Below are 26997 nucleotides of genomic sequence, written 5' to 3'. Positions count from 1 at the left end.
GTAAGACTGTTCATAATTTTCATGTCTAGAGATTAAAATATTAATAATTTTAAAGAAAAACTATAGAAATGGTAAATTGAGTGGTATTTATATAGCGTTTTTTACTCTTTTACTCAACCCTATTGAGCCATAGCCGCCTCGTTATCATGCTTGCTTTGTTTTGTAACAGTCAAGTTCCTGGTCACAGTTCTTGTTGCAGTTACAGGGGATTGTAGTCTGCCTTCTTCCTTTCTTGTTCCTATATCTGCCTTAAGCTGTCTGCCGGTTCTGAGACGCGTTGTTATGTTTTCAGGGAGGAATCATCTCAAATTTCACACTGAGCAGGCAGTCCCTCCTTAAACACCACGGCTTTTACTTTGAAAAGTCATTTCCCTGACGCTCGCGTAGCAGCTGCGAGTTCCCCTGGGAGAGAGAACGGCGCTCGCGACACCCCGTAGACTCCCTTTTTGAACTTTGCAGATACAACATTTAGGACCTGGTTATGTAACTTCTGGAAAATGACATATTAGAAGCAAAAACAGTTTTTAGTTAGCAAAGCAAGCAGTTTTCAGACTAGAAATTTTGTTGTCCGACTGGCCCGTGGCCGTTGCAACTTCAGGACCACCGGCTGTCTCATGCTTGTGTGGAGATTCAGCAACCTCCAGTCAAAGGGGATGTCTGTGTGATAAATGAGATAAGGGTAATGCGCTCGACCAGCGACACGCACCATGGTGAGACTCTTCTTTTGTCTTCCTGCAGTTTCCCCTTCAGCCTTGCAGTCTGAGACAAGACGGAACACTTTGAAAGTTTTCAGCCAAGTGCTGAGTAGGCAGATCCACGAGTCTGTTTCAGAGAGTGCATAGTACAGTCGACCACATATTTCATATGTTAAATGAGTTTATAACTAGTAGTGGAAAAAAATATAGTTGTAGGTCCTAAATGTGGACTGTTTGTACATTGCAGAGCACCAGTCTCACACCGGCATTGTAAAATGGAATCTTAGTGAGCAGAGCTCCCCACTCTATAAATAATAAGTATAAATAATAAGGACACTGCCATGTAAAAGTAGTGTAATGGAAGTGTGCATATTTAAAGACCACATACACAACAGACAGCTAAGCAGGTCCTCATGCATGTGTGTGATTACTGCTGTCGGCTGCTCCCTTCCTTTCTCAGCCCCAGTTGTTGTAATTCTGCCTTAAACACACTCTGCTGTGTGTTGGTTTCAGCTACAGATGTTTTTTCTTTCATTTAATTGCCAGTTTATATTTTGTGCATGGTCTTGGTTCAGTGTGAAACCATCTAAAACTGCAGTTTTGCGCTGATAAAAAGGAATTTGGAAATGAGTACACACCAGCATATAGATAAATTATATGCACAACTGAAATTGTTACACTGTGGTGTTTTAACTGAAATGCATCTGCGTTTTTTTTTTTTGTTTTTTTTTTAAAACAGAAAACAAGGACATTGTTGGGTGACTCTTCAAGAGTGCTCTTTCTTCTGCTTTCTTTTGTGGTCTGTTTCTTCTGCTATGTTTTTCTCTCAGCACAAGCTGTTTTAAATTTCTGGGTGACTAATGGAGGAAACTTGGTGCAGATGGTGCTGTTGGCCTTGCACACGTGCATTTCTCATTGACCGTAAGTCATGACCACTGAGAAGTGCAGTCTCTTTGAATGCTCTTAACAAGGCAGCAGTATTTGTGCACCTACTTAGATAATTAGAGAGAATTCATGTATACAAATTAACTATTGAGGTAATAAACTGTGACTTTGCGTGACAGCTTACTTCTCGAACGTAAAGTTTACAATGTCATTAGCTCCTTATTGATCTTGTCCCCACATTGGGGTTAATTTATCATCACTTACTACCAGTGTTGGGACTAACGCGTTATTAAGTAACGCGTTACAGTAACTACGTTATTATTGTGGTAACGAGCACGGTAACTAGTTATTATGCCAAAACCAGGAACGCGTTACTCGTTACTGGGATTTAGATGGGCTCGTTATTCGTTACTTCGTGTGGTGGCTATCGCGGAGCTTCCACAGATTCAATAACATTAGCAAGTGGTGGAAGCCAGCAGGTGGATGAAGGAAAAGGGAGGCAAGAGGAGAGACCCGAAGCGGCCGCTGGTCCGAGTATCAGGTGAACTGAACTTCAGGTAAGAAGTTATGACCTGCAGTGTATCTGAGTCACATATAAATCAAGTTTAGGTGGAGTTTATTTTCGTTATGCTGACTTTTTCGTACTGCGTGCTAGCTAGCATGACGGAGTTTCTCTACAGCTGGGTGGGTGCTATGTTACTGATGTTGAACTTTATTTTGTTCATACGGTTAATTATTAGAGTTGCCAACCGTCCCGTAAAAAACAGAAACGTCTCGTATTCAGAGAAAATATTACGGGTTTCGTATTGAGGTGAAAAGGAACATTTTGTCCCGGACTTCAGCTACAATGAAAAAGACACAAAGGTGGAGTTATTCTGTGTTTACGCTGCACAGCTGCCTCTTCTTCTCTCATTCTCTCACCCCCTCTCCTGTTTCTACTTCAATCATGAAACTGATCAATGATCAGCTGATCGGCTTTTCTCTCTTGTTTGTTTATCGCCCACTTTGCGCCAGAAAGAGGAAACCAGCGGATGTCGCGCTAAACAACACCAGCACGTTTAAGCTTGATCAGCTGTTGTTAGAATTTATTTAATATTACTTTCTACTATCAGCTGATGTTTGCTGGAGCCACAGCTGTGAAGCTGCTGGTCATGATGTCGGTTTGGATATGTGGTGAGAGGGAAACATGAAGATGAAACCAGAAAATGTCCTTACTGAATCATCAGAGCTGAACAGGTGATGGAGAAACAGGTTTACCTTTTAGGTGACATGAATGAGTTGAAGGGAAGTTATGAACTGTTTCTGAGAGACAAATAACACCAGGATCCTTTTTTTACTTAGCTGACAGCTGGTAACTGTGCAGGGGCGGGTCTAGCAAAGTGTTGCCAGGGGGGCAGGTAGGGCATTAACAGGGAGAGGGGGGCACAAGGAAATACTTTTCTTTCTTATTCTCATTTAAAATGTCTCGCTTTAAAAAAAAAAAATTATCTGAGTCTTACAACAAACGATTGATAGATTGATACATATATACCATCAGAACAGTGTACATCACTGTCACAACAGCGCTTGTTTTCATTCAAAGGCTTTATGATTTTTCCTATAATGGTGGGCCGGTCTCTAGTCAAATTCCCGGGACGATTTTTTTTTGTCCCAGTCCAGCCCTGTAAGCAGCTCATCTGCAGTCTGGTGTTACCTGCATCTTCCTATTCAGAAGGCAGAATTTCCGAGTTCTGAGTCCAATCGAAAGCACCACGACTGCAGTTTTTGTGTTGGATGTAAAAAGCAGGCTAGAATCATGTGGCGGTCAACGACGGTCCAGGCGTGGGATTTCTCTCGTGGAAATATGCACATTATTTTTTTCCTTTCTATTGGTAGTTGGCACAGTGCACTTGTGGCAAGTAAGCAAGCTAGAAGACTGGCAGTCTGGCTGGGTATCCAGTTACGGAAGCAACACATTAACAAGAGAATTCTGAGTAAAACCAAAGTTACTTTCCCTAGTAACTAGTTACGCTGAAAGTAACGAGTAACTTGAAGTAACTGAGTTACTTTTGATAGAAGTAACTAGTAATGTAACTAAGTTACTAATTTAAAGTAACTTACCCAACACTGCTTACTACTGATGTGCTACTTTTTGGATGGATTCTGCCTTTGTGATGCAGCAGGTTTTCAATAAATTAAGAGAAGACTTCTCAGAAGAGCTGGAAGCAACAACCTAACTTTAATCTTTTGTCAAAATGTATGTTGTAGTCATTAGAAGTGAGCCTAGTTTTTACAAACTTTCACATTTCTTTAATCTCAAGTTGTATTTTATAAAATTGTATTCTGTAAAAGATACTGTAGAGCAAAGCAAAAGACTGAAAGAATTCGCCATACATAAAAATATATTTTGCTACTTAGGAGTTGTGCTCATGGATGATAATTATAATAATTATGCAGTCACTGGTATAATGGTCCTGCCAGCAAAAAAGATTCTCTTAAAATCTAGGCAAGTGTTGTAACAATGAATATTGCATTAATTGTAGACTAGACTGTAGGCCTTAATGACTGATGCGTTAGACTTCAGGAAGTTTTGTTGATCAGTTTCAAACTTTTATGACATTTTACATGACAATGTAAAATTCATTTTTTTGGAAAACAAAATAAACTTGTGGTGAGGAAATGTTTTTCATTTGATATTTATTACTAAACATGTGAACAGATTTTACCTAACAGTAAAATGAATGCTACACATGTGCCATATACACATCAATAAAAAAAATTATAAAAAATATGGGCAAAATTGTCAGGTATATTAAAAAAGGTTTTAACAGAATAAAGCAAAAAAAGCTTCACTTTTCACTTGTTTTCACTTCACGATAAACTTTTAAAAGTATATTTATATGAAAACAAAATGAATATATATAAAATACAATACTATACCCTTAAAAGTAAATACTGCCCAGAGAGTGAGCTGCCTTAATGGTGGTTTGTGCTTCTTGTACTTATATTAGTTTGGTTTGTTTGTTTTTGCCGTACCTCACAGCGGGTAAGAATCCTTAGATTCTTAGATCCAGCTCCTGTGTCAGTTTGGCCCACCTCTGGTAAAATTTTGATGGAAATCTATCAATAAGTTTTTGATTAAGCTTCTTAACAGACAGATAATCCAACCATATAACTGCCATTAATCTCTCCTGTAAGTTACAGTCACAGCAAATGTAACCTTTGAAAGGAAAAAAGATGCACACAGCCTGAAACTCTCTGAGACGAGATATACAGGACCAAAAAACACAGTGTAACCTGATATATTTTGATACAAAATTTGAAAAGAGCTTGGTTGGCATTTAAATACTTGTTTTTCTATCATCTGATTGGCAGTCATCCTTCTTTCAAGGAGTCCCTATAGTTTCACATTTCAAATTGGTTCCATATGCAGAGCAGGCGCCTGGGTTTAAATTGCCACATGGAAACCACAAACCTCTTCTCTTCTCTTCTCTTCTCTTCTCTTCTCTTCTCTTCTCTTCTCTTCTTCCTGCACTGCATGCTGGGAGTGTGAGTGAATGGGTGTGTGAAGGTGTTTGGTGAGTGCGTGGAGCTGCTGAGTGAGTTTGGGACGTTTGGACTGTTTTTTTCCAGAAAACTTTGGGCTTTATGGGTGGTTAACAAGTAAGGCACGTTTATTTCATTGTGTTGTGTGAAGTGAAGAATTTTAGTTAATTGGCCAGTTTTACCTTGAGTCATGGCGTCCCTCCCTAGTGAGGGTTCGCCTCCCCTGTCTGTTAGACATGGGGCCAGGGTGGTGGCACCACAACAGTACACTGTGGAGCAGGTTTTGCTAGCTTTTGGTGAACAGGTGGGCCATGAGAACATAACTTATGGCTCTCGGATGAACAAGGCTGTGGTTGCTTTTCTCCGTGAGGAGCGCTTGGTTCACCTGTTAGTTGAAAGGGGGATCATTTTGGATGATTTGTTTGTGGCTGTTTTGCCACTGTTTGTGCCATCTATGCAGGTCACCGTGTCCGGTGTCCCGCCATTCATCCCAAATGAACTGCTTGAAAAGGAACTGACCCGCTTTGGAAAGTTTGCTAGCGGGTTCAGGGTTGTTCGCCTTGGCTGCAAAGACGCCAGACTGCAGCACGTTCAGTCTCTACGAAGGCAGGCCTTCATGTATCTAAACGATCCTTCACAGACACTGGAAGTGTCGTTTAAAGTGAGATATGAAAACAGCTTATATACTGTTTATGCAAGTGCACGTAGCATGAAGTGCTTTGAGTGTGGTGATGTTGGCCATAAATGCTCTTCCTGGTGCCACTGGAAACAAAGGAAAACTGACTTTTGCAATTTGGCTCAATGGTGGGAGGTGGGGAAAACGCAGATTAAGCTTTTTTGTCAACAATACACGTCACATGCAACGGCCACTGTTAAAGACTGCTTTGAGGACTTAGAACGAGAGCTCAAGATGCTAGAGGATAAGATTATAAGTGGGACAGATGATACAAATAGTACCAGGGACAGTAGGAGGAAGGCTTTAGGCAAGTTTCTCCACGAAAGAGCAAAAGGTGCTCTTATAAGAACTCGGATTTCTACTATAGATAATAGATGCCCCAACCAGATTTTTCTTCAAGCTGGAGAAAAGGATTCGTGAGTCACACCAAATGATGCACTTAAGGCTTCCAAATGGGAAGGTAACATCTGACCCAGCAGAAATGAGGAAGCTTGCCATTTACTTTTATGCCAGCCTCTTTAGTGCTGAAATGTGTGACCCTGACTGTGTGACGAAGATGCTGGAGGCGCTGCCACGGCTGGATGTGGCTGAATCTGCTGTGTTGGAGTCTGCTATCTCTTTTGATGAGATGTCTTCAGCGGTTCAACAACTCAACTGTGGTCGGTCATCAGGAGTTGATGGTCTTCCTTTGGCATTTTATCAGAAATTCTGGTCGCTGCTAGGAGAGGACATACATGAGGTTTTAACATACTGTATGACCACTGGGATCTTGCCAGCAAGTTGCACAAGGGCAGTTTTGACTTTACTGCCAAAGAAAGGGGACCTGGGTCTGCTTAAAAATTGGAGACCAGTTTCTTTGCTTTGTACGGACTATAAGATTATTGCAAAATGCCTTTCCAATAGGTTGAAGACCTGTATCGACATGATTGTAGATGTGGATCAAGCATACTGTGTCCTTGAAAGGACTATAATGCACAACTTGTTTTTAATTCGAGACATTATTGATCTGGCCAAGCTCAGAGACTTGGATGTGGGTTTTTTATCTCTGGATCAAGAAAAAGCTTTTGATAGAGTTGATCACCGCTATCTGTTAAAAACTTTAGAAGCTTTTGGGTTTGGAAACATTTTCATTTCATGGATCAAACTGTTGTACTCAAATGCTGCTGTCATGTTAAAGGTGGGGGGAGGGTTAAGTTGGCCTGTTGCAGTTCAGAGAGGCATCAGGCAGGGGTGCCCCCTTTCTGGTATGTTGTATACGCTGGCCATTGAACCCCTTTTGCACCATCTTAGACAGGGACTCTCAGGTTTGACCTTTGAAGAAGCAGGAAGCACAGTAAAATTTATATGAGCGAGCATCCTCCGCGAAGGTTAACTAGTCAAAGTGTGAAGATTTCATTTTGGGAGGGTGGTTGATAAAGAGGAGCCAGTGTTACCGGCAGAGTTACAGTGGAACAGGGAGGGACTGAAGTGTTTGGGAGTGTTTTTGGGAACTGATGCTTTTCAGGGGAAGAACTGGAAGGGTGTTGTTGGAAAAATTACTGCCCGGTTGTCTCGATGGACTTGGGTCCAGCCACAGTTGTCCTACAGGGGAAGGATCTGGTTGTTAACAACTTGGCCACTTCTGTACTCTGGCACCGTGCCACTGTTGTTGAACCTCCGGCCTCTCTTCTCAAGGAGATACAAAAAAGACTGGTTGATTTCTTTTGGGGAGGGCTTCACTGGACCAGGTCTGCTGTGCTGTCTCTACCTGTGTCAGGGGGGGGGTCAGGGTTTGATTGACCTTCGCAGCTGCATCACAGCGTTCCGTCTTCAGACAGCACAGCAGTATCTTTATCGAAAACAATAACCACTCTGGTTCAAGACTGCATCTATGCTGCTTCACAGAATAAAGGACCTTGCATATGACAAGCACCTGTTTCTTATAGACCTAACTGGCATAGACCTTTTGCAGACCTCTGTTTTTTACCAGTCTGTTTTGACTGCTTGGAAGACTGTTTTTAAAGTACAGAGAGGCATTTGTGCCGCAGTTGGGGAGCAGGATGAGGAGGGAGGCTCTCTTCTTTCCTTTCGAACACCTGTTCCGGGTGACCTGTCAAAGATTTCACAGAAGGCTATATATGAGGTGGCTGTAAAGGTGCTGAACAGATTGTTGGCTGGTGTTCTGGAGTCGAGGTGGTCAGGTGTGTTGGCTCTGGGGTCATCTCCAAGGGGCAGCTGGAGGTCCCTGTACAAACCTCCCATAGAGAAACGCAGTGCGGATCTCCAGTGGAGAATAGTGCATGGGGCCATGGCTACGAACAGGCATGTGGCACATATGGATCCACAAACAGGGAACCACTGTCTTTTCTGTCTAATTGAGGAAACACTGCAGCACCTGTGGCTTGGCTGTCCCAGGCTAGCTGGCCTATTTTCATTGCTGCGGCAGTGGCTTGCTGGCCTTGGGAGTGTTTTAGAGGAGGGTCTATTTATCCTGGGTCCGAGGTACTCTGCAGTGCAGCGTAGGAAGGTTTGCTTGATTAATTTTTTAATAGGTCAGGCTAAGATGAGTATATGGCTCACAAGGAGGAACAAAATGAAGGGAACAGGATCTGTTAATTTAGGAATTATGTATAAAGGGTTAGTAGGTGCACGTTTGAAAGTAGAGTTTGTTTATTACAAGATGGTGTCCAACATTGAAGCGTTTGTCTCTATTTGGGGTATTAATGGAGTTTTGTGTAAAATAACTGATGATAATTTAGTTCTGAATTTTTGAAAAAAAAAAACAGAATAGAGTGTCTTCTGTTTTTGTTTTCATTTTTGTGTTTATTGTATTTGGGTGGGGTTGATAGTTGTTCATATGTTGATTTGGCATTCATTTTCAGTTATGGTTGTAAGTTGAAGAATTGATATAACTGATAATATAATAAAGGTGTGTTAAAGGTCAAAGGTCTCTTCTCTTCTCTTCTCGTAATGTAAATTATATAACTAGGTTTTTGCGGCAGATTGGATTCAGTGAAGGTGACAGACCTACCTAAATATAGACAGAACAACAACGCAGCCCTCTGCAGTGTTCTCAGCTGTGTGTTACTCCATGTCTGCATCTGTGTGAGAGACAGAAAGAAAAGCAGGTAGACACGCCTTTGCTGATTGCAGTGTATCAGTGGAGTGCATCCCTACTAAATATACTGTAACAGAAGTGTGGTTAAAGCACCAGTTATAATTTTGTCATGCACGCTACAACCATTTCAAAGTTAGACAGCACTGTAACTCAGAGATTTACAGTTGCACCAAATTACCCATTACTATTCTACAATTACTGTACTGTCATTGGACCTGGAACTTAATTTTATGGAGAACCATATTCCTAAATGGCTGCTACACCAAACACACATATACACTGATAAGGCATAACACCCTGACCAATGACAGGTGAAGTAAATAACACTGATTATCTCTTCGTTGGGGCACCTGTTAGTGGGTGGGATATATTAGGGAGGAAGTGAACATTTTGACCTCAAAGTTGATGTATTAGAAACTGGAGAAATGGGCAAGCAAGGGCCAAATTGTGATGATCTTCAACACTGCGGCTCTTGTGGAGAGTTTGTGGAGAGAGGTCAGTGGTCCATAGAAGGAACAGTGGTTAGGCAGTCGTTGATGCACAGCGGGAGTGAAGGCAGGTCCATGTATTCTGATCCAGTACACAAGCCACTGTAGCTCAAATTGCCAAAAACGTTATAGCTTTACCTAACATTAAATATACCGGAATTAATTTTAGTAAATAAAGTAATTAGCAGTGTAATGACAAACTCAGGTTTCAGACCATAATTAATGATTCTCCATGTGGGAGTATACTGACCCTAATTACAAACATGAACTACCCTCACACTTGCTCACATTTATCATTCACATTGGTTTCTCTGTTGGAGTATATATGACCCAGAAAATCTCAGTGTATGTCCCCTGTAAATGTGCAAATGGCTAGAGGGCAACCAAACAAAAGGTTAATGAGGCGACTTGGATTCTTCTGTTGCACTAACCATCCTCCTACTGTGTTGCATGTCAGGTGGCACAAACAGATGGAACAATGGAGTTGCGTAGCACTGCCAGCACTTCCTGCCATTTCTGTGCAGATACACTGTTTGTAATGAAAGGAGAGGGACATGAGAACTTTTTTCCACTTCCAGCATCTGGATATACTAGCATGGGAGCAGCAAATCATAGTTAACCTTGTTTGCCTACAGTGATGAATAATTTAGCCTAGCATAATTAGTGAGTATTGGATCAGTGGATGGACATCAGTTAATCAAATGCTGCTTAAAAAGTTTATTTCTTCTATACTTTATACTTTATAGTTCTAACTATTTTGAGCTCCTTTAAGGTGATAATAAGTACTGTTAGTATTAGGCAACTGAATGATAGTAAGATGTCTAGAAAGTGCACATACATAAAAATTAATAAAATTTTAAAAAATTCCCAGCTCGCCCCTGCGGGCGTCTATCCCTCAAGCTTGGGTCCTCTACAAGAGGCCTGGGAGCTTGAGGGTCCTGTGCAGTAACTTGGCTGTTCCTAGGACTGTGCTCTTCTGGACATAGATCTCTGATGTTGTTCCCAGGACCTCCTAGAGCCATTCGCCTAGCTTGGGAGTCACTGCACCTAGTGTTCCAATTACCACTGGGACCACTGGTACCTTCACCCAGTTACTGTTCATTGGAACTCTCTGTTTGAGGTCTAAAGAGATGTCAGTGCAAGTGAGTGAAGCCATTGTTGGTCTGAAAAAACGAACTAAGATATAAATAAATAATAAGAGGGACACGAAAACCTTTAGAAGTAGTAAATCAACAATATTGCACATTTTTAAAAAGCAGAAATGCACTGGCCAGCCATTGGTATGAAAAACACATCAGACAGCTCATAGTGCAAAAGCAACCCTAGGGTTTCTCAAACTGGGATATTATTCAATGGCTAAATCACTCAAGTGATCTCAATCCACTACAGCATGCTTTTAGTTACTGATGACAAAACTAAAGGGAGAGACATACAAACAATCTGCAAATGAAGGTGGCTGCAGCAAAAGCCAAGGAGAGCATTCCAAGGGAGGAAACGGCATGTGGTCATATCCATGGTTTCTAGACTTCATGCAGCACACTGACTGCAAACAAGTTTCCTTCAAATCTTTATATTTTAAGTTATGTTAGTTTGTTAGAGCCTCTGAAAATGTGTCTCTGTAAAAACTGTAATGCCTAAATAGTTACAGTTAATACAGTACTTTGAATTAAAGATGAGAGTCTACACTTCAGTGACGTCTTGATTGTTTTATTTATATATACCCACTGTAATGGTGCACAGAGACAAAATTAGAAAAAATTGTGCCAATGTTCAAACAATTATGGACTTGACTGTATCTCTCCTCCACACTCCACCATGCCCTCTCCACAGTGTTTCACCAACAAACACACACTTACATTGAGTTTTAAAACTGAAAAAGCAGACAGAAATATCACCTTCAGTTTTTTCATTGCAGTGGTGATGGATCAGTGTAGCAGTGTAGAGGGCAGGAGTGCAAGCTTTAACTTGTGTTTTGGGCACTGGTGTGTGCCCACACATCTGTGTTGCAAGTGTTGGTTATAAACCGGGATGCCTACATGAAACTAAGCCAGTAGGATTAAATCCAACATAAATTTAATCTTAATCATAATAATAATAATTTATTAAGTGATTATTAATTAGTAAAGAAGCTAAAACCAGTGACACTGCCCTGGATCAGCACAACCCATGAATTAAAGATGTTACTACTGTGCAAAAAGAAAAATATCTGTGGTGCTGGTAGTGCTTTTATGCTAATTGATGCTAATTATCGGTGAGCAGTGGTTCTGTTCAGAGTTTGGAAATCGTAATTTGTGGTAACTAAACAGTTCCTCTAGACAGGATTATCAGGTGCTCAGAATTAAGAATGTCAGATCTTTAACACTGACTTACTTTAAAGGAGTACAATTATATTTCAAGTTACTAATTATACCAGTGCTTTGTTTTTACACTGGCACAAAGAAATCTTATCTTTAGTAATATGTTCCACGTCTGCAGAAACTTTACCCAACATTAGTGTCTTGGAATCTGGTCATCATAGCAGAGGCCTGCCCATCGCTGCTGTTCTCTCTGTGTCTCATAGTTAGTATTGCATTTTTAATTTCTCTTTCTCTTTGGGCTGATTGGGACATGATGAATGTAAAAACAAAGAATTACCAGATTTTTTATTTATTTCTTTTTTTACCTGATTTTTGTTTCCACATATGAGGACATTCGCTTTAAATTTCGATAGAACAGTAGCAGTATAATTAGATTAGATTAGATTAGATGAAACTTTATTAATCCCTCCGGTGGGTTCCTCCGGGAAATTCAGTTTCCAGTAGCAAAGCACCGAAAGAAGTTGCATGTTACAGATACATTAAGGGGAATGAGAGTAAGGATATAAGCATAAATACACCATATATACACATATACACATATATAGATACAGAATATACAATATGGATAAATAGGATTGCTCATTTGAGTGAGTATATTGCACAGTGGTTATTGCACAGTCAAATATAAGAAAAAAGACAAAACAAAAAACAAATATTGCAAATATTGCACAGTGTAGAAAAGCACCTACAACTCAGTTGTTCCCGCCCTCCCTTGTCCCCCTGTTTCTCCTCCCTCTCCCCTCCAGTGAGGAGTTAAACAGTCTGATGGCGTGTGGGACAAAGGAGTTTTTAAGTCTGTTGGTTTTTGACTTGGGGAGAAGCAGCCTGTCGCTGAATAGGCTCCTCTGATTGTTTACGACCGTGTGCAGAGGATGCCCGGCATTGTTCATAATGTCCATCAGTTTCTTTAAGGTCCTCTTCTCTGCCACTGTCACCAGAGTGTCCAGCTTCATGCCGACCACAGAGCCAGCCTTCCTGATTAGTTTCTCCAGTCTGGATGAGTCTGGATAATGTCCTCATAAGTGGATATCAGGCACTTGTAGAGCACAATTTAGTATTTTGGTCTAGACAACCCAAAATGTAATGTCCACACATGTGGACGCCAGGTCCTAGGAGGTTAAAGCAGCGTTATAACCCTGCATCAGTTGAATGCAACATTAAATTGGCCCTCACCCTATCTGTCAAGCAGCCTTTCTGGTAGAAAACCCTGATTATGGCTGTAGACTAGTTTGACTTATTTGCACCATGTTGAAGAAAGTGAGCAGCAGTGATGATGATGTAATCTCATGCAGTCTTACTAACTCTTGCATTTGTGTGCTTGCATTGATGATATGAGTTTCTGCAGTACATTGGTTTTGGTTGCTTTGGCTTTGCAGTGTAATGAAACTGGACAGGAAACAGAAGAGATTTCAGTGCAGTGAAAGTGACTTCAGAGGAGCTTTGCCTCCCACTCAATCTGTCGCGAGTACAACTCCAAGAGGGACGCTGTCCACACAGCCATCTGTTCCTCGTGTTTGTGTGGAGGTGGCTGGTGTATCGCTCAAAACTCATAATGATATGCATTGCGACTTGTTGGGTAAACCAAGTAGTGTGTGGTGAATGGGAAAGACAGGCTGATGTAAGGAGATGGTAGAGAGTGGGGTGTTAGGAAGTAGTGGCAGATGAAAAGCTGTAATAGTTGTAGAAATTGATAGAGTTTATAGCCTCTGTTTATGGTGGATGTGTTATATTAGGCCAGTGCTAATAACCATTTGGTCTATGATACCTGATGGATTTGCATCAGCTGTACTTATGTCTCGTCACAGAACAAGGAGAGAGAATGCCACTCATTTTCTTTCTTGCTCTAATTTTCTACATTTTATTGTAAAAATGAAACACTTGGCTGGGATGTCTAGCCATTAAAACGGACACCTGTGAGGGTCTTTGTTAAATATCTTTAAAGTCTTTAAAGACTTAAAGATTAACACGAAGAAATTAACAGAAATTGCAAATAACAGAAAGAGATACAAAGGAGAAAATATCTATATGTAGACATTATCTTAAGTAATTTGGCAAATGTGGCTTGCACGTAGTCTGGCCTGTGGTTGCCAATGTTTGTTCGTCCGTCCGTCAGCCAGTCCGTTTGTGACGCCCACGTCTTCCATCTGGGCATCTATCGATCAAACAGAGCAGTTTTTCCTGACACAATTTGCCACATTGCAGACTTTCCACCAGAAAATTGCCCAGCGGAGGTGGTGATCGGTGAGCAGCTGGTGTCAGTGTCAGGTCACATATATATTTGTAAATAAGAAGTATGTAATGCTGCTGGCCAGACAGCTATTAAAATCTTTCAGCCACACATACACTTCTCCAAGGACAAACTCACAAGGTTTCAGAGATTTATGCAACATAATGGTTTATATAATGAACTGCTGCCAGTTTAGCAAATTAAAAGCACAAGGCTGTAAAGGTAAAGACAATTCTATACTTTCTGAAGCCTGTGAAAATCTCCTCTTTACAGAACAGTGGATGGATCCTAAACAGGCAGGGATGACTATTACAGCTGCATTTCTAGTGAAATGAGTACACACACACACACACACACACACACACACACACACACACACACACACACACACACACACACACACACAAACAAACTGGCCTTTTAATGCCTTTTAGCTTGGCTGTTTTACCAAAGCTGTCGATGAGGATTACTTGAGATTGGATTAATTTTGAATCCAGTCTCAAGTGGCAAACCCAAGAACTGCACTTCCACATCCACTTTTCTTATCAGCCGTGGGGATTGCTGCTTGGTATTAGGACTGTGCCATCATTGGTATGAATTTTTATGTCATATAAAAGTGTTTTATCACAGTATCATTGCTATAGCAAGGCAGTTTATGTTCCCTAGTGCAAATAACAAGACGAGCTCAGGCATCTCTGAGACCAAGAGCGGCATTTCAGTTTCCGATAGGGCCTAAAAAAGGATCTACTTCAACAAATTACAACATGTGCAAGAAAAATGTTTCTGTTAAAGGTGCAGAGAACAACATGTTTCATCTCTACTTTGTTTTAACACACATGGCAATTCAGGGAAATATGCATGGAGAACCCATTGGGATTGAAATGCACATTTAGGTGTCTTCGCATGTGATCTGGGGCAGGTACGTTTTTGTAAATCCTAACTAATCTAAAAACTGACATCAAATGTAATTGCATTTGATGTGTCCGTTAAAAAAAGCAAAGACCCAAGGATACTTGATACTGGAGTATCAAGATAATGTATTCAGCCTTAGTAGTGACATTACTTTTTTTTATAATTTGTGTTTAATATAAGTATATATGACCTTTGAATAATTCAATTATGAATACTCCTTATTTATCTTATAGTGGTACTTTTTGCAGCCCACAGGGGATGCATTATCTGAAACAAAGCGGTTTTCACAGCCAGACCTGTGTATTTGAGACAGCCCATTTAGGGATCGACAACACAGAGAGCCAGGAGTAGAAAAAGAGCTTAAAAGCAAAGTTTTTAAGCTCTTGAGATACTGGGTGCATCTACACATATTTGGAACCTTTGGTCATGTTTAATATTAGAATCTCCCTTTATGACAGCATACAGTGCTGTGAAAAAGTATTTTCCTCCCTCCTGATTTCTTACTATATTTTTGTCAAGCTTGGAAATCATAAAACCGATTTGTCAAAAAATGTTTTAGTATGACTTTGATAAGCTACGAAGCCGCACTGCTTGATAGATTGTCGGAGCATTAAGGCTACCGTAGGCGGGAGCCTCGTGGAGGAATCTGGGTCCAAAATTCCGTCCACTTCAGGTCCCAAAGTCAAACGAACACTGCGGCATTACTGAGAGTTAAAAACTGTCTGCATTCTTTTATCTTTAATAAAATGATCAGCGTTGCTGCTTTACCATGTGTAACAATTAAGTTTAACATCCATGAAAACAGAATTTATTAAATTTAACAGAGTTAAAAGTTAGCAGGAAGTTAGCTCACTAGTTTCCACCTAAACATGATATACCACGTTCTGACTGAGAGATTTCTGAAAAAATTAAAACGTACAGCTCTGCTATCACTTCCAACATAAATGAAGACAGAAAACTAAACAGCAGTGACTTTTTTAGGGTTACTGAAGTTGGACCGGATATATATCGATGTGCTACGTGATCGCTAGCGACACAGCTATGTTAGCATAACATAAACACAGTGAAGGTGGAGGATGAATGCTAACTTTTTTTACACTCGATAAAAGTTAGATTCATTCTCCACCTTCAACGCAAGACTTCCCGATGGTTAGGGACAAATGCAATGGCAGGATGCTGTAAACAGACTAAACTTCAGTCAGGAGAACAACTGAGATAATTCATCCACAATACGAGGTTAGTCATTAATATACTGCAACAACACGGGAATAGAGCAGCTGCAAGAGAATTCAACATTAATGAATCAATGGTACGTAAGTGGAGAAACCAAGAAGAATGAGTTGAGTAAAGTTTGACTTAATCTGACTGTTTTGTTTCACTTAATGAGCCTTATAATCCGGTGCACCTTATGTATGAAAACAGACCTTTTCATCGACAGTGCGCGTTATAATCCGGTGCGCCTCATGGTCCAAAAAATACGGTATACATTTTTTTAAATAATGAGTTCATCTATTAAGGAATAAACCTTTCTAGACAAACCTGATCCTTCACTAGTCACATCCAGGTCTAGGTGTGGCTAATGAAAGTAAAGGGCTTTTTAATGACTCAAATACCTCAAAACTATACAGGGCTTAGGTTAATGTACTTACATTTTACAAGTACAAATAAGCAGCCAGGGATGGTTTCCATTTGTAACCAGTTGGTCTACTGAAGCATTAGATTAAATACATGGTGACACTAAGAAATATAGAGGAAGTCATCTACCATCACTCAAGCTATGTGACCATGGCAGGGTTGCTGTGTTCAGTCAATTGAGACAACATTTTTGTCCTTTAAACAAGAATCACTATTTCTGCTTTAGTTTAATTTTGGCTTAAGTTGATGTAATTTGGCTGCAGCCCAAATGTAGTCTGTTTCTTGCGAGCCAGTAAATGATCCTGAAAAGTCAGCCTTCATTTTCTTCTTGCTACCACATCTTTCTGCAAAATTTGCTCTTATGCAGCCCCTTCCACTTAGGAGAATGGAATGTGCGTTGTGGAACAGACTCGACCACGTATGCACTCAGATCTCTTTGCAGCCATATGGAGGAAGGATTTTTGTGCCATAGAGTAATTACTTTCAGAGCTGTGATCTGATGTTTGGGCTTCATTCTACACACGGAGATGAAGAATATGAAGAAATGTATTCTTTATTCCTTTGCCAAAAGGGAGAAAAATCAGGTCTCTGCACTCACATAAAGCTTTGTAACAAAGCTTTCTAATTTAAAAGTGAGATTGGTTTGGGATTCTGAACAAAAAGAGATGTTTTCTCAGTGCCTGTAGTACATATCTTATTAGGAGGTAGCTTTTAGAAAATGAGCAACTTTCAAAGGCAGATAGGGTTTTGTTGAAGCTTAAAAAAAAACTTAAATTAATCAGCACATAAATCCCTGAAAGGCAGCACTCATTAAGTGTTTGCTTTTAACATGTCAGAAAAACTTGTGGTTGTAAGGAGTTGACTTGTCCTTATTGATTGTTATAATCAATGGGCAGGTTGCACAGTTGCTTCACTCTTTTGAAACTTGCATCTGTTCAACTTACTCATTTTATTAAACTGGACATGGCAGGAGTTCCCCTCCTCATAATCAAGACTTTCATTAAAATGAGAATAAATTGAAGTGATTGTTTCCTTTCTAACGCTAGCTCTGTTTCAACAAATGCCCAGATGATAACTTCTCAGAGCAGTGAAAGCAGAGCCAGCAGCAGGTTGTCTAGCATGCTGGTCTCCCATCAGTCTTCCGACAAAGACCAGAGGTTTAATGCGCATGTGTAGACAACCAGAAAAAAGTTACTGGTTTCTCATCTTTACAAGCTCCAGCCATTGTTAATGAGACATAGACACAGCCATGAGAACACCTACCCCATGCACATTTCAGCTAATTTAGCAGCGCTAATTCTGCTTCCAGAGACAATAGCCTACTGTGGCCACAAGATGGCAATAATACAAGGGATATAAGTAGACAGACCAGGGGCCTATTTGATTCCTCTGTTGTTACTGAGCTGTTTGTCATTGTCTTGAATCTGATTTCAGAGACCCTTTAAAGTAATCAGTTCTTTTGCGCTTTCTTTTATTTTTATTTTTCACTTGATGATTTTTTTTCTTTTCAGTTGGTAGTGAGGGAGTGACAGATGCATCTAATGTCATAGCCCAGGGGATTCAGTGCACAGGCACCAAAAGATACGTTGTCAGCAGTTTTGAGAAATGGGCTGAGAACAGACTAAATATGGCGCTTTTCTAGTCCATAGGACCCCAAAGCGCTTTACACTACATTCAGTCATTCAACCAGTCACACACACATTCACACACTGGCGATAGCAAGCTACATTGTAGCCACAGCTGCCCTGGGGCGCACTGACAGAGGCGAGGCTGCCGGACACAGGCGCCACCGGGCCCTCTGACCACCACCAGTAGGCAAACATGGGGTTAGTATCTTGCCCAAGGATATTTGGCATGCATCCAGGAGGCAGCCTGGGATCGAACCACCGACCTTCTGATTAGTGGCTGACCTGCTCTGCCACCTGAGCTACAACCACCCCTGTTGTAGCTCAGGTGGACCCAGGTGGACCCAGGACCCAAAATACTAGGACCCAGGGTTTCCTAGAAGACAGTTGCACTGTAACGAGAGGATCAACTTTATTCACCTAATCAGAATCAGAATACTTTATTAATCCCTAAGGAAATTATGTGGGTTACAGTTGCTCCAGTACAGTAACATTAACAGAAACAGACTGTACTATTTAACAATAAAATCTGTTACAGATTTACAGATTTAAGAAACAGCACAATATATACAAATCACTAAATAATAAATATCAAGGATTGACAGAGGTGATTATAAATAAGTATCTAGAATATTCAATTCAATTCAATTCAATTTTATTTATATAGCGCCAAATCACAACAAAAGTCGCCTCAAGGCGCTTCATAGATACAGAGAAAAACCCAACAATCATATGACCCCCTATGAGCAAGCACTTTGGCGACAGTGGGAAGGAAAAACTCCCTTTTAACAGGAAGAAACCTCCGGCAGAACCAGGCTCAGGGAGGGGCGGCCATCTGCTGCGACCGGTTGGGGTGAGAGAAGGAAGACAGGATAAAAGACATGCTGTGGAAGAGAGACAGAGGTTAATAACAGATATGATTCAATGCAGAGAGGTCTATTAATACATAGTGAGTGAGAAAGGTGACTGGAAAGGAAAAACTCAATGCATCATGGGAATCCCCCGGCAGCCTACGTCTATTGCAGCATAACTAAGGGAGGATTCAGGGTCACCTGGTCCAGCCCTAACTATATGCTTTAGCAAAAAGGAAAGTTTTAAGCCTAATCTTAAAAGTAGAGATAGTGTCTGTCTCCCGAATCCAAACTGGAAGCTGGTTCCACAGAAGAGGGGCCTGAAAACTGAAGGCTCTGCCTCCCATTCTACTTTTAAATACTCTAGGAACAACAAGTAGGCCTGCAGAGCGAGAGCGAAGTGCTCTAATAGGGTGATATGGTACTACAAGGTCATTAAGATAAGATGGGGCCTGATTATTTAAGACCTTGTATGTGAGGAGCAGGATTTTGAATTCAATTCTGGACTTAACAGGAAGCCAATGAAGGGAAGCCAAAACAGGAGAAATATGCTCTCTCCTTCTAGTCCCTGTCAGTACTCTTGCTGCAGCATTTTGGATTAGCTGAAGGCTTTTCAGTGAGTTTTTTGGACATCCTGATAATAATGAATTACAGTAGTCCAGCCTGGAAGTAATAAATGCATGAACTAGTTTTTCAGCGTCACTCTGAGACAGGATATTTATAATTTTAGAGATGTTGCGCAAATGGAAGAAAGCAGTCTTACATATTTGTTTAATATGTGCGTTGAAGGACATGTCCTGGTCAAAAATGACTCCAAGGTTCCTCACAGCGTTACTGGAGGCCAAGGTAATGCCATCCAGAGTATGAATCTGGTTAGATACCATATTTCTAAGATTTTCAGGGCCGAGTACAATAACCTCAGTTTTATCTGAATTAAGAAGCAGAAAGTTAGCGGCCATCCAGGTCTTTATGTCTTTAAGACATTCCTGCAGTTTAACTAATCGGTGTGTGTTATCTGGCTTCATGGACAGATAGAGCTGGGTGTCATCTGCATAGCAGTGAAAATGTATGCTATGTCTTCTAATGATGCTGCCTAAGGGAAGCATGTATAATGTAAACAGAATTGGTCCTAGCACTGAACCCTGTGGAACTCCAGTATTGACAGCAACATTACTGAGTAGAAAAGAGTGTGTGCAAAAAGGGTGTAACTATTGCAGCGTTTACAGTGTATTAGATGGAGGAGTTATACAGGGAGATGGCCACAGGCAGGAATGATTTCCTGTGTCGTTGACTGGTGCTTTTTGGTAATCTCAGTCTCTCACTGAACGTGCTCCTGTGGCTAGCCAGAAAGTCATGGAGTGGGTGGAAGGTATTATCCAACATTGCCTTTATTTTGGACAACATCCGCCTCTCCGACACCACCTTAAGTGAGTCCAGCTTCATCCCCATAACATTGCTGGCCTTGTAGATCAGTTTATTGAGTCTGTTGGTGTCTAGGGGCCTCAACCTGCACCCCCAGCATGCAACAGCATAGAGAATAGCACGTGCCACAACAGACTCATAGAAAATCCTGAGCATTGTCTGACAGATGTTGATAGAATAGAGACCACTCTGGCCCTTCCGTTAAAGTGCAGTGGTGTTTTTAACCCAGTCCAGTTTATTGTCTATGTGTACTCCAAGGTTTTTATAGTCCTCCACAATGCCCACGTTGACCCCCTACATTAAAACATGGGTCAAGGTTTTCCTGGTCTTCCTAAAGTCCACAATCAGTTCCTTAGTCTTTGCCACGTTGAGCTGCAGATGATTCTGCTTGCACCACGTGACAAAGGAGTCAACCACAGCCCTGACTCATCACCCCTGCTGATACATCTAACCGCCACAGAGTCATCAGAAAACTTCTGAGGATGGCAGATCTCTGTGCGGTGGCTGAAGTCTGTGGTGTAGAGGGTGAAGAGGAAGGGGTAGAGGACGGTCTCTTGTGGTGCCCATGTATTGCTGATTACCTTTTCAGACACACAATGTGGAAGACGCACATATTGTGGTCTTCCTGTCAGGTAATCAACAATCCAGGACACCAGAGAAGCATCCACCTGCATCGCTGTTAGCTTATCACCCAGGGGGGGTTGACCTGATGGTGTTGAATCCACTGGAAAAGTCAAAAAACATGACACACCCTCACAGTGCTCGCCGGCTGGTCCAGAGCACTGTGAGGGTCTAGATATGATTGAGCAGCAAACTGAAGGGGATTCTGATGTGGGCTGAGTATGAGTCAGAACTGGTCCAGGACGAGTCTTTCCAGGGTCTTCATGATGTGGGAGGTCAGTGCCACAGGCCTGTAATCCTAGGGGCACTGGGGGCCAATGTAGAAGTGTTTTTCATGTAATTTTTTGCTGATCTGTGTCTATGAAATTAACTTGGCACCCATCCTAAATTTGTGACCATGAGTGATTTTTTGTTTTGCCTAGTTGGTAACTGTGTAACATAAAATGCGTTTTCCAACTGATTTGGCCATTACTTGTATTTTATCTGATTAACTTTAGCATGAAATGTAGTCTCTCAAGAATGACATTATATGAAATTGAGGGATGTACCCTTATGCTAAAATCAACTTTTACCATTCCAGGGCAGATGGATGGCATGAGAAGACCTGCCACAATACTGATGATTTACAGTAAACTGATTAAAAGGGAATCTTTAATTTTAAAAGCTTCTGCAAATAGTTTCTCTTATGTGTGGCATAGTAAGTAAAAGCCACTTTTTCGATTGAAGTATTAATATAATAATTTAATTGATCAAATAGTCTTGAGATGAGCTTTGTCTGTCGTTTTGAGAAAATTAATATGTAAATATAGAAAAGTGCAATTCTCTTCTATATTTAACAGAAGTGATCCCCATTTCACATCTTGAGGTGTACATGTTAAAGAAAACTATTGCTTTCTCTAACATCAAATTAAGAACATCACTGTTGTTTTCAGTGTGCACATATGGAACAAGGCATGACATCTGGAACATTTTTAAACACAGGAATTTCAGTATTATAAATTATGAGCAATTTATATTAATCCCAGTTATGACGACAGGGCTGTTTCCAGGACAACCAGTACATGGTCTGGCAGTGTACAGCTCAAAAGAATGACTGAATCGCTGTTCCTCACACACACAAACACAGCCTATGTGCACTTTAGAGGTATGCAAATTAAAGGATATGCAAAAACATGCATGAGGCCACACACAGTGACACAGCACTTGGCCAGCTGAAGGTCTTGTCAGCGAGAAGATTGCCAGATTGCCCGCTGTCACACTCCACCTACTCAGCTGACACATAGTACGATGGCAGACAGGTCACCATGCAAAGAGACCACACAGTCACATCACAATGGATGACAGCAGGTTCCACACAAAGCAAACAGAGCACAAAAAGACATTTCTGGGTTTTTCCTGCTCACTGTCTGTGGGGTATGTTACGGGATATACACAACTATAAAACTGCATCAGCTGAGTCTACATTTCCTGTTATAGGACAGCAAACACAGTACATCAGGTGCAGATTGCAGTTATCTGTGTACATGTAGTAATACTATTCCATTACAGAAATATTGCTCTACATTTAAAAATACTGGTGTTGGAACAAAAAGCTGCTCAGGAAATGACAGTACTTACTTTTTAATCATCTAGCAAACATAGTACTCTTAATGTTTAAAAAGAATGTGCAGCAGGTTAGGGTGATCAAGGACAGACATGGAAATGTGTTAATGACAGAGTGTGTTGAGAAGATGGAAGGAGTAGGCCTACTTTGAGGAGCTGACTAATGTGGAAAATGAGAGGAGGCTGGGTGGAGGACAGTTAGCGAATCAGGAAGTGCCGAGGATTGGTAATGAGAAAGGCAGGGCACCTATGAAGAGGATGAAGAGGGGAAAGGTGGTTGGTCCAGATGACATACATGTAGAGGTATGGAGATGTCTAGGAGAGAAAGCAGTGGACTTTTTAACCACATTGGTTTAACACAGTCTCTGAGAGTGAGAGGATGTCTGAGGAATGAAGAAGACGTGTACTTGAACCAATTTTCATGAACAAGGGTGATGTGCAGAGCTGTAGTAACTACAGAGGGATAAAGATGATGAGTCATACCATGAAGATATGGGAAGCAGTTGTTGAAGTGAGGCCAAGACTAGAGGTGTGAGCAGCTTCATGCCATGAAAGAGAACTCCAGATGAAATGTTTGCTTTGAGAGTGTTGATGGAGAAGTGTAGAAAATACAGAAAGAGTTTTGGATCCAGATACAGTCTAATCCAGACGGGCTCTAAAGAGGAAATGAGTATATCGCAGGGGCAGCTCAGAGTGAGTGGTTTGGAGAGGCAAGGCTGAGATGGTTTGGACATCTGCAGAGGAGGGAGCATGGATACATGGATACATGTAAAGGATAAAGGATATTGAAGATGGAGCTGCCAGACAGGAGGAAAAGAGGAAGACAGTAGAGAAGATTCATGCGTATAGTGAAGGAAGATATGCGGAGGGTTGGTGTGACGGGACAGGGTGAGGTGGAGGCAGATGATCTGCTGTGGCAGGCCTCAAAGGGAGCTACTGGAAGAACACTAAGCATTTGAAACAGGTTTCTAATGTTGTATTACTTATTTTTCAGTCATGTAATATAATGTGCTTTGCTGTTATGTTGAGAAATTAAAGCCATCTCCAGCTACAACATTTAAATGTTTTATGCATTAATTAATCGACATTTATGATTATTATATATTATAATATGTAAAACTAGAAGTGGGAATCACCAGAGACCCAGTGATACCATATTATCATGATAATTAACTCACAATATAGACATTAGTGTGATTTCAAACATTTAGTGATATGGTATTTGTGTTTTATTATAATAATATTGTGACTTGTCACCCAACTGTGAATAATGCCACCAAATGTAAGCTTTGTCTGTTTTAGGCATTTAATTTGATTTGAGAAATTATTGGTCGCTTGCTCTCACCTAGCCATCACCACAGACCATAAATGTTATCTAAACTTTACAAACTGAACTCTTTGTGTTACGATCTAGTTCAAATTAACTGAATGCAGACGTGTGAACGTCCTCTTTAAGATAATGAGCTGTTTTAGTCACATAGGACTCTATAGCCCATGATGTTCATGCGTTGTACAGTTAATTCCTCATAACCCCTCATCATACTTCATTTTCCACAGCATGTAACAAAAGTCCTGGTTTTCCACAGCACTGCATCAGTGGAGGCCTTTGTACATGAAGTGGGTGATGGTTTGTGCTTTTTTTTTCTTATCTCACTTTGAATTGGAACAGTTTGTTTTAAGCTAGCTTTGGCATCATTGGCTGACTACATTTAAGGACACTCCTTGCAAATCACATATGTCACATTCATCTTTTTCGTCTCATCCTTATTAACAAATCCAAAATAATTCCATACATTTGAATTTAGCACAGATGGGTCTTTCATAATTTCATTCTCTGTGCCTCTGTCTTTGTTTTACTTAGTTCCTCCCGCATGGTGATCGTCACTTTTGCTAACACAACATTTCATTTGTTAATGTGAAATAATAACATGGAAAAAATGACCACCTGACCACAGGTCTCCACCTTTTACTCTGTATTTGTCTGATCTATTTACAAATAACTATGACTGTCGCTCCCAGGCCACAATTACTTGACCTGCATCCATTATATCTGAGCTGTGAGCAAATAGCCAAGTTTGCAATTTCCTGGAAATGTTTGAATGAAGCTTTATGCTATATGGCTTATGTCTGACAGGCGTTTGACAGAATACGGTGACTTTAAGAAAACTGAGGCCAGTCGTTTTAAGTATTTCATGTCTGAAAAGAGGAAAACGGATTTTCAGTAGATTGATATGTTGTTTCATCAGCCATCCCATTAACTTTGGAAAGTGTAGAGTAGAGATTTGGGGGTTTATTACTTCACAGATGGAAAATATCGAAGCAGTTTTATGGAGTCAACCTTACACAAATATCCACTATAGAAACATTTCTTTTTAGTGTCTATGTGTGTTTCTGTGTGTGTAAATCTTTTCTAAAACCATATTTGAAAATAGACACTCTCTTTAAGACCAAATAATGGGGGTGGATACCTGTCATAGGTGATGTTATACTTCATAAAAATGATATGGAGTGGACCTAGCACCTGATTTAAAGTGCTGTTCCTGGGCTCTTGCCTGTTTTGCTTGGCTGATAGTCTAACCTTGGTAATTACTTTATAAAAATAAACTTTTTGAAAATGTAACCCTGTCCTCCAGATGTTGCTCTTCATTAGAAACAGCTAACCATCCTTTAAAAAGGCAAAAGGATTTTCCAGGATGATTAAATACACTTCAGATTTCACCGTTTGTCAATTGGATCCAACGCCTGCTTTCCGGAAGAAAAAGTTGCTGACAGGAGAGCAGGATAGAATGGTACTCATATTTCAAACTCCAGGAAAAGCAGGGGTTAGTTTTCTTCTCGAAAGAGGATCTCTGTGGGAATATTTAGATTTATGCTTATTCAAAGGCCTGAACTGAAGTGCGTTATTCACTGTGCTCTAGCTTCGGAAAGATATGGGAGCACATGCAGGGAGGAGTTCATACTTTATGAACGCACAAATGCATTTTCTTGTGCACGTGTGTAGCTGCCTTCATGGATTAGTTCCTGCTGTGTGAACATTCATCCCTCTGACTGTGCGCGCTCATATCAAGATACCAAAAACATTGGTTTGCATTACATCAGCAATTCCATTGGCCACTGATGTATCCAATGCCTCAGGCTTGTGTGCCCTTGAGCTGAGGTGTTACATATACCAATATTATTGCTTACTTCCATTTCTGTGCACTGTATGTCATATTGATACCATTTCTTTCTGTGCTATATACTACCATTTCTAAAGTATAATTTTGAGCCCTACTGTTGTGGGCGAACTGTGGAATTCATTATGCTGTATTGTGCATCACTGGATAGGATGGTGCAACAAAATCCCAGCTCTATGCCAAAGACTCAGCACAAGGCAAGCTGATGACTTGAGCTGACTAAAACTGTGTCTCTGGCCCAATGACCAGTCTAGTTGGAGATGCAGTGTTACAGACTGGAGTAGCTGTTTCTGACTGACTGGTAGTTGCATCAAGTAGAGCGTTTTCACCTTACTGTGCGTTGCTTGGCTTCACACTACTCTTTGTTCATCTTTGATGCTACAGGGATGGACCTATCAAACTATTTCCAGCTCTAAGATGATATTGATACCTTTCGGTGGGGAAAAAATAATTATTAATATTAATAATATTATTGCAATATTTTGCATTGTATTGATACAGGGACACCAAGTAGCAATATTCTAATAAAATACTCAGGGAATTTTATGAAAAAGCAAGCTCATGCCCCAGCATCCTGAGATAAAGTTAACCAAGCAAACTTACATTAAATCGGCTTAACTGAAAAACCAACCAATGCTGGGCACACTGAGCTTGGCAAAGCTACCTCTGAATTCAGAGCAAGCTAATGGCTCTGGAAAAGGAGTAAAAATAGGACAGCAACCATCTAGCATCTACTAGAAAAAAAAATCAATGGCGACTGCATTTAATTTTTTCCACCTTCTGTGACCAATTGCAACTTTCAGTGCGTTTCAGTGTCCATAGTTGAGGTTGCACACTCACAGCCACTTTTGACTGTGAGGCAATTGCACAGGTTGTCCAATAAGACAGCTGCATTCTGACTTGGACTGACTATAATCACTCTTGAAGAGATTATTCTCTAATTTATGAATATGTTGCCATCATTTTAATTGCTGTACCATCAGAAATGATTGCATGACATTTCCAACTTGACCCCAGTCAAGCAGACTGACTCCATCATTTTGAAACATTTATGGCAGGGTTTAGTATTGGTATGCTTGATAATTGAATTGGCAAATTTTAGCTCTGATGGAATTATTTGCGACTGAAAAAATGTGATAAACACACATGTTAAATGTTATTGAAATTCTCTGTGTAAGTGCAGCCACAGTAGAAAAAATGTTT

The 26997-nt window shown here is 40.6% G+C and overlaps 1 protein-coding gene across 2 annotated transcripts in view; it reads left to right on the top strand.

The window, feature by feature from the left end:
• The first annotated feature begins 386 nt into the window (after positions 1-386).
• The window catches only part of gask1a (golgi associated kinase 1A), an 84710-nt gene continuing 58099 nt past the window's right edge, over positions 387-26997 (top strand). The window contains exon 1 of one of the 2 annotated variants that reach the window (XM_084942756.1): positions 387-710. In XM_084942756.1, coding sequence (XP_084798882.1) covers positions 708-710 — 3 coding nt within the window. In that variant the 5' untranslated portion in view covers positions 387-707. Of the gene's footprint in view, positions 711-1767; positions 2138-26997 lie in introns of those variants that run through there. The other variant, XM_084942757.1, reaches the window with a different exon arrangement.

Source organism: Perissodus microlepis, chromosome 11 (genome assembly GCF_051167445.1).
Source record: "Perissodus microlepis isolate ML-2025 ecotype Zambia chromosome 11, ASM5116744v1, whole genome shotgun sequence".
NCBI classification, from domain to species: Eukaryota; Metazoa; Chordata; class Actinopteri; order Cichliformes; family Cichlidae; genus Perissodus; species Perissodus microlepis.
This window is presented reverse-complemented; position numbering and strand designations above follow the sequence as displayed.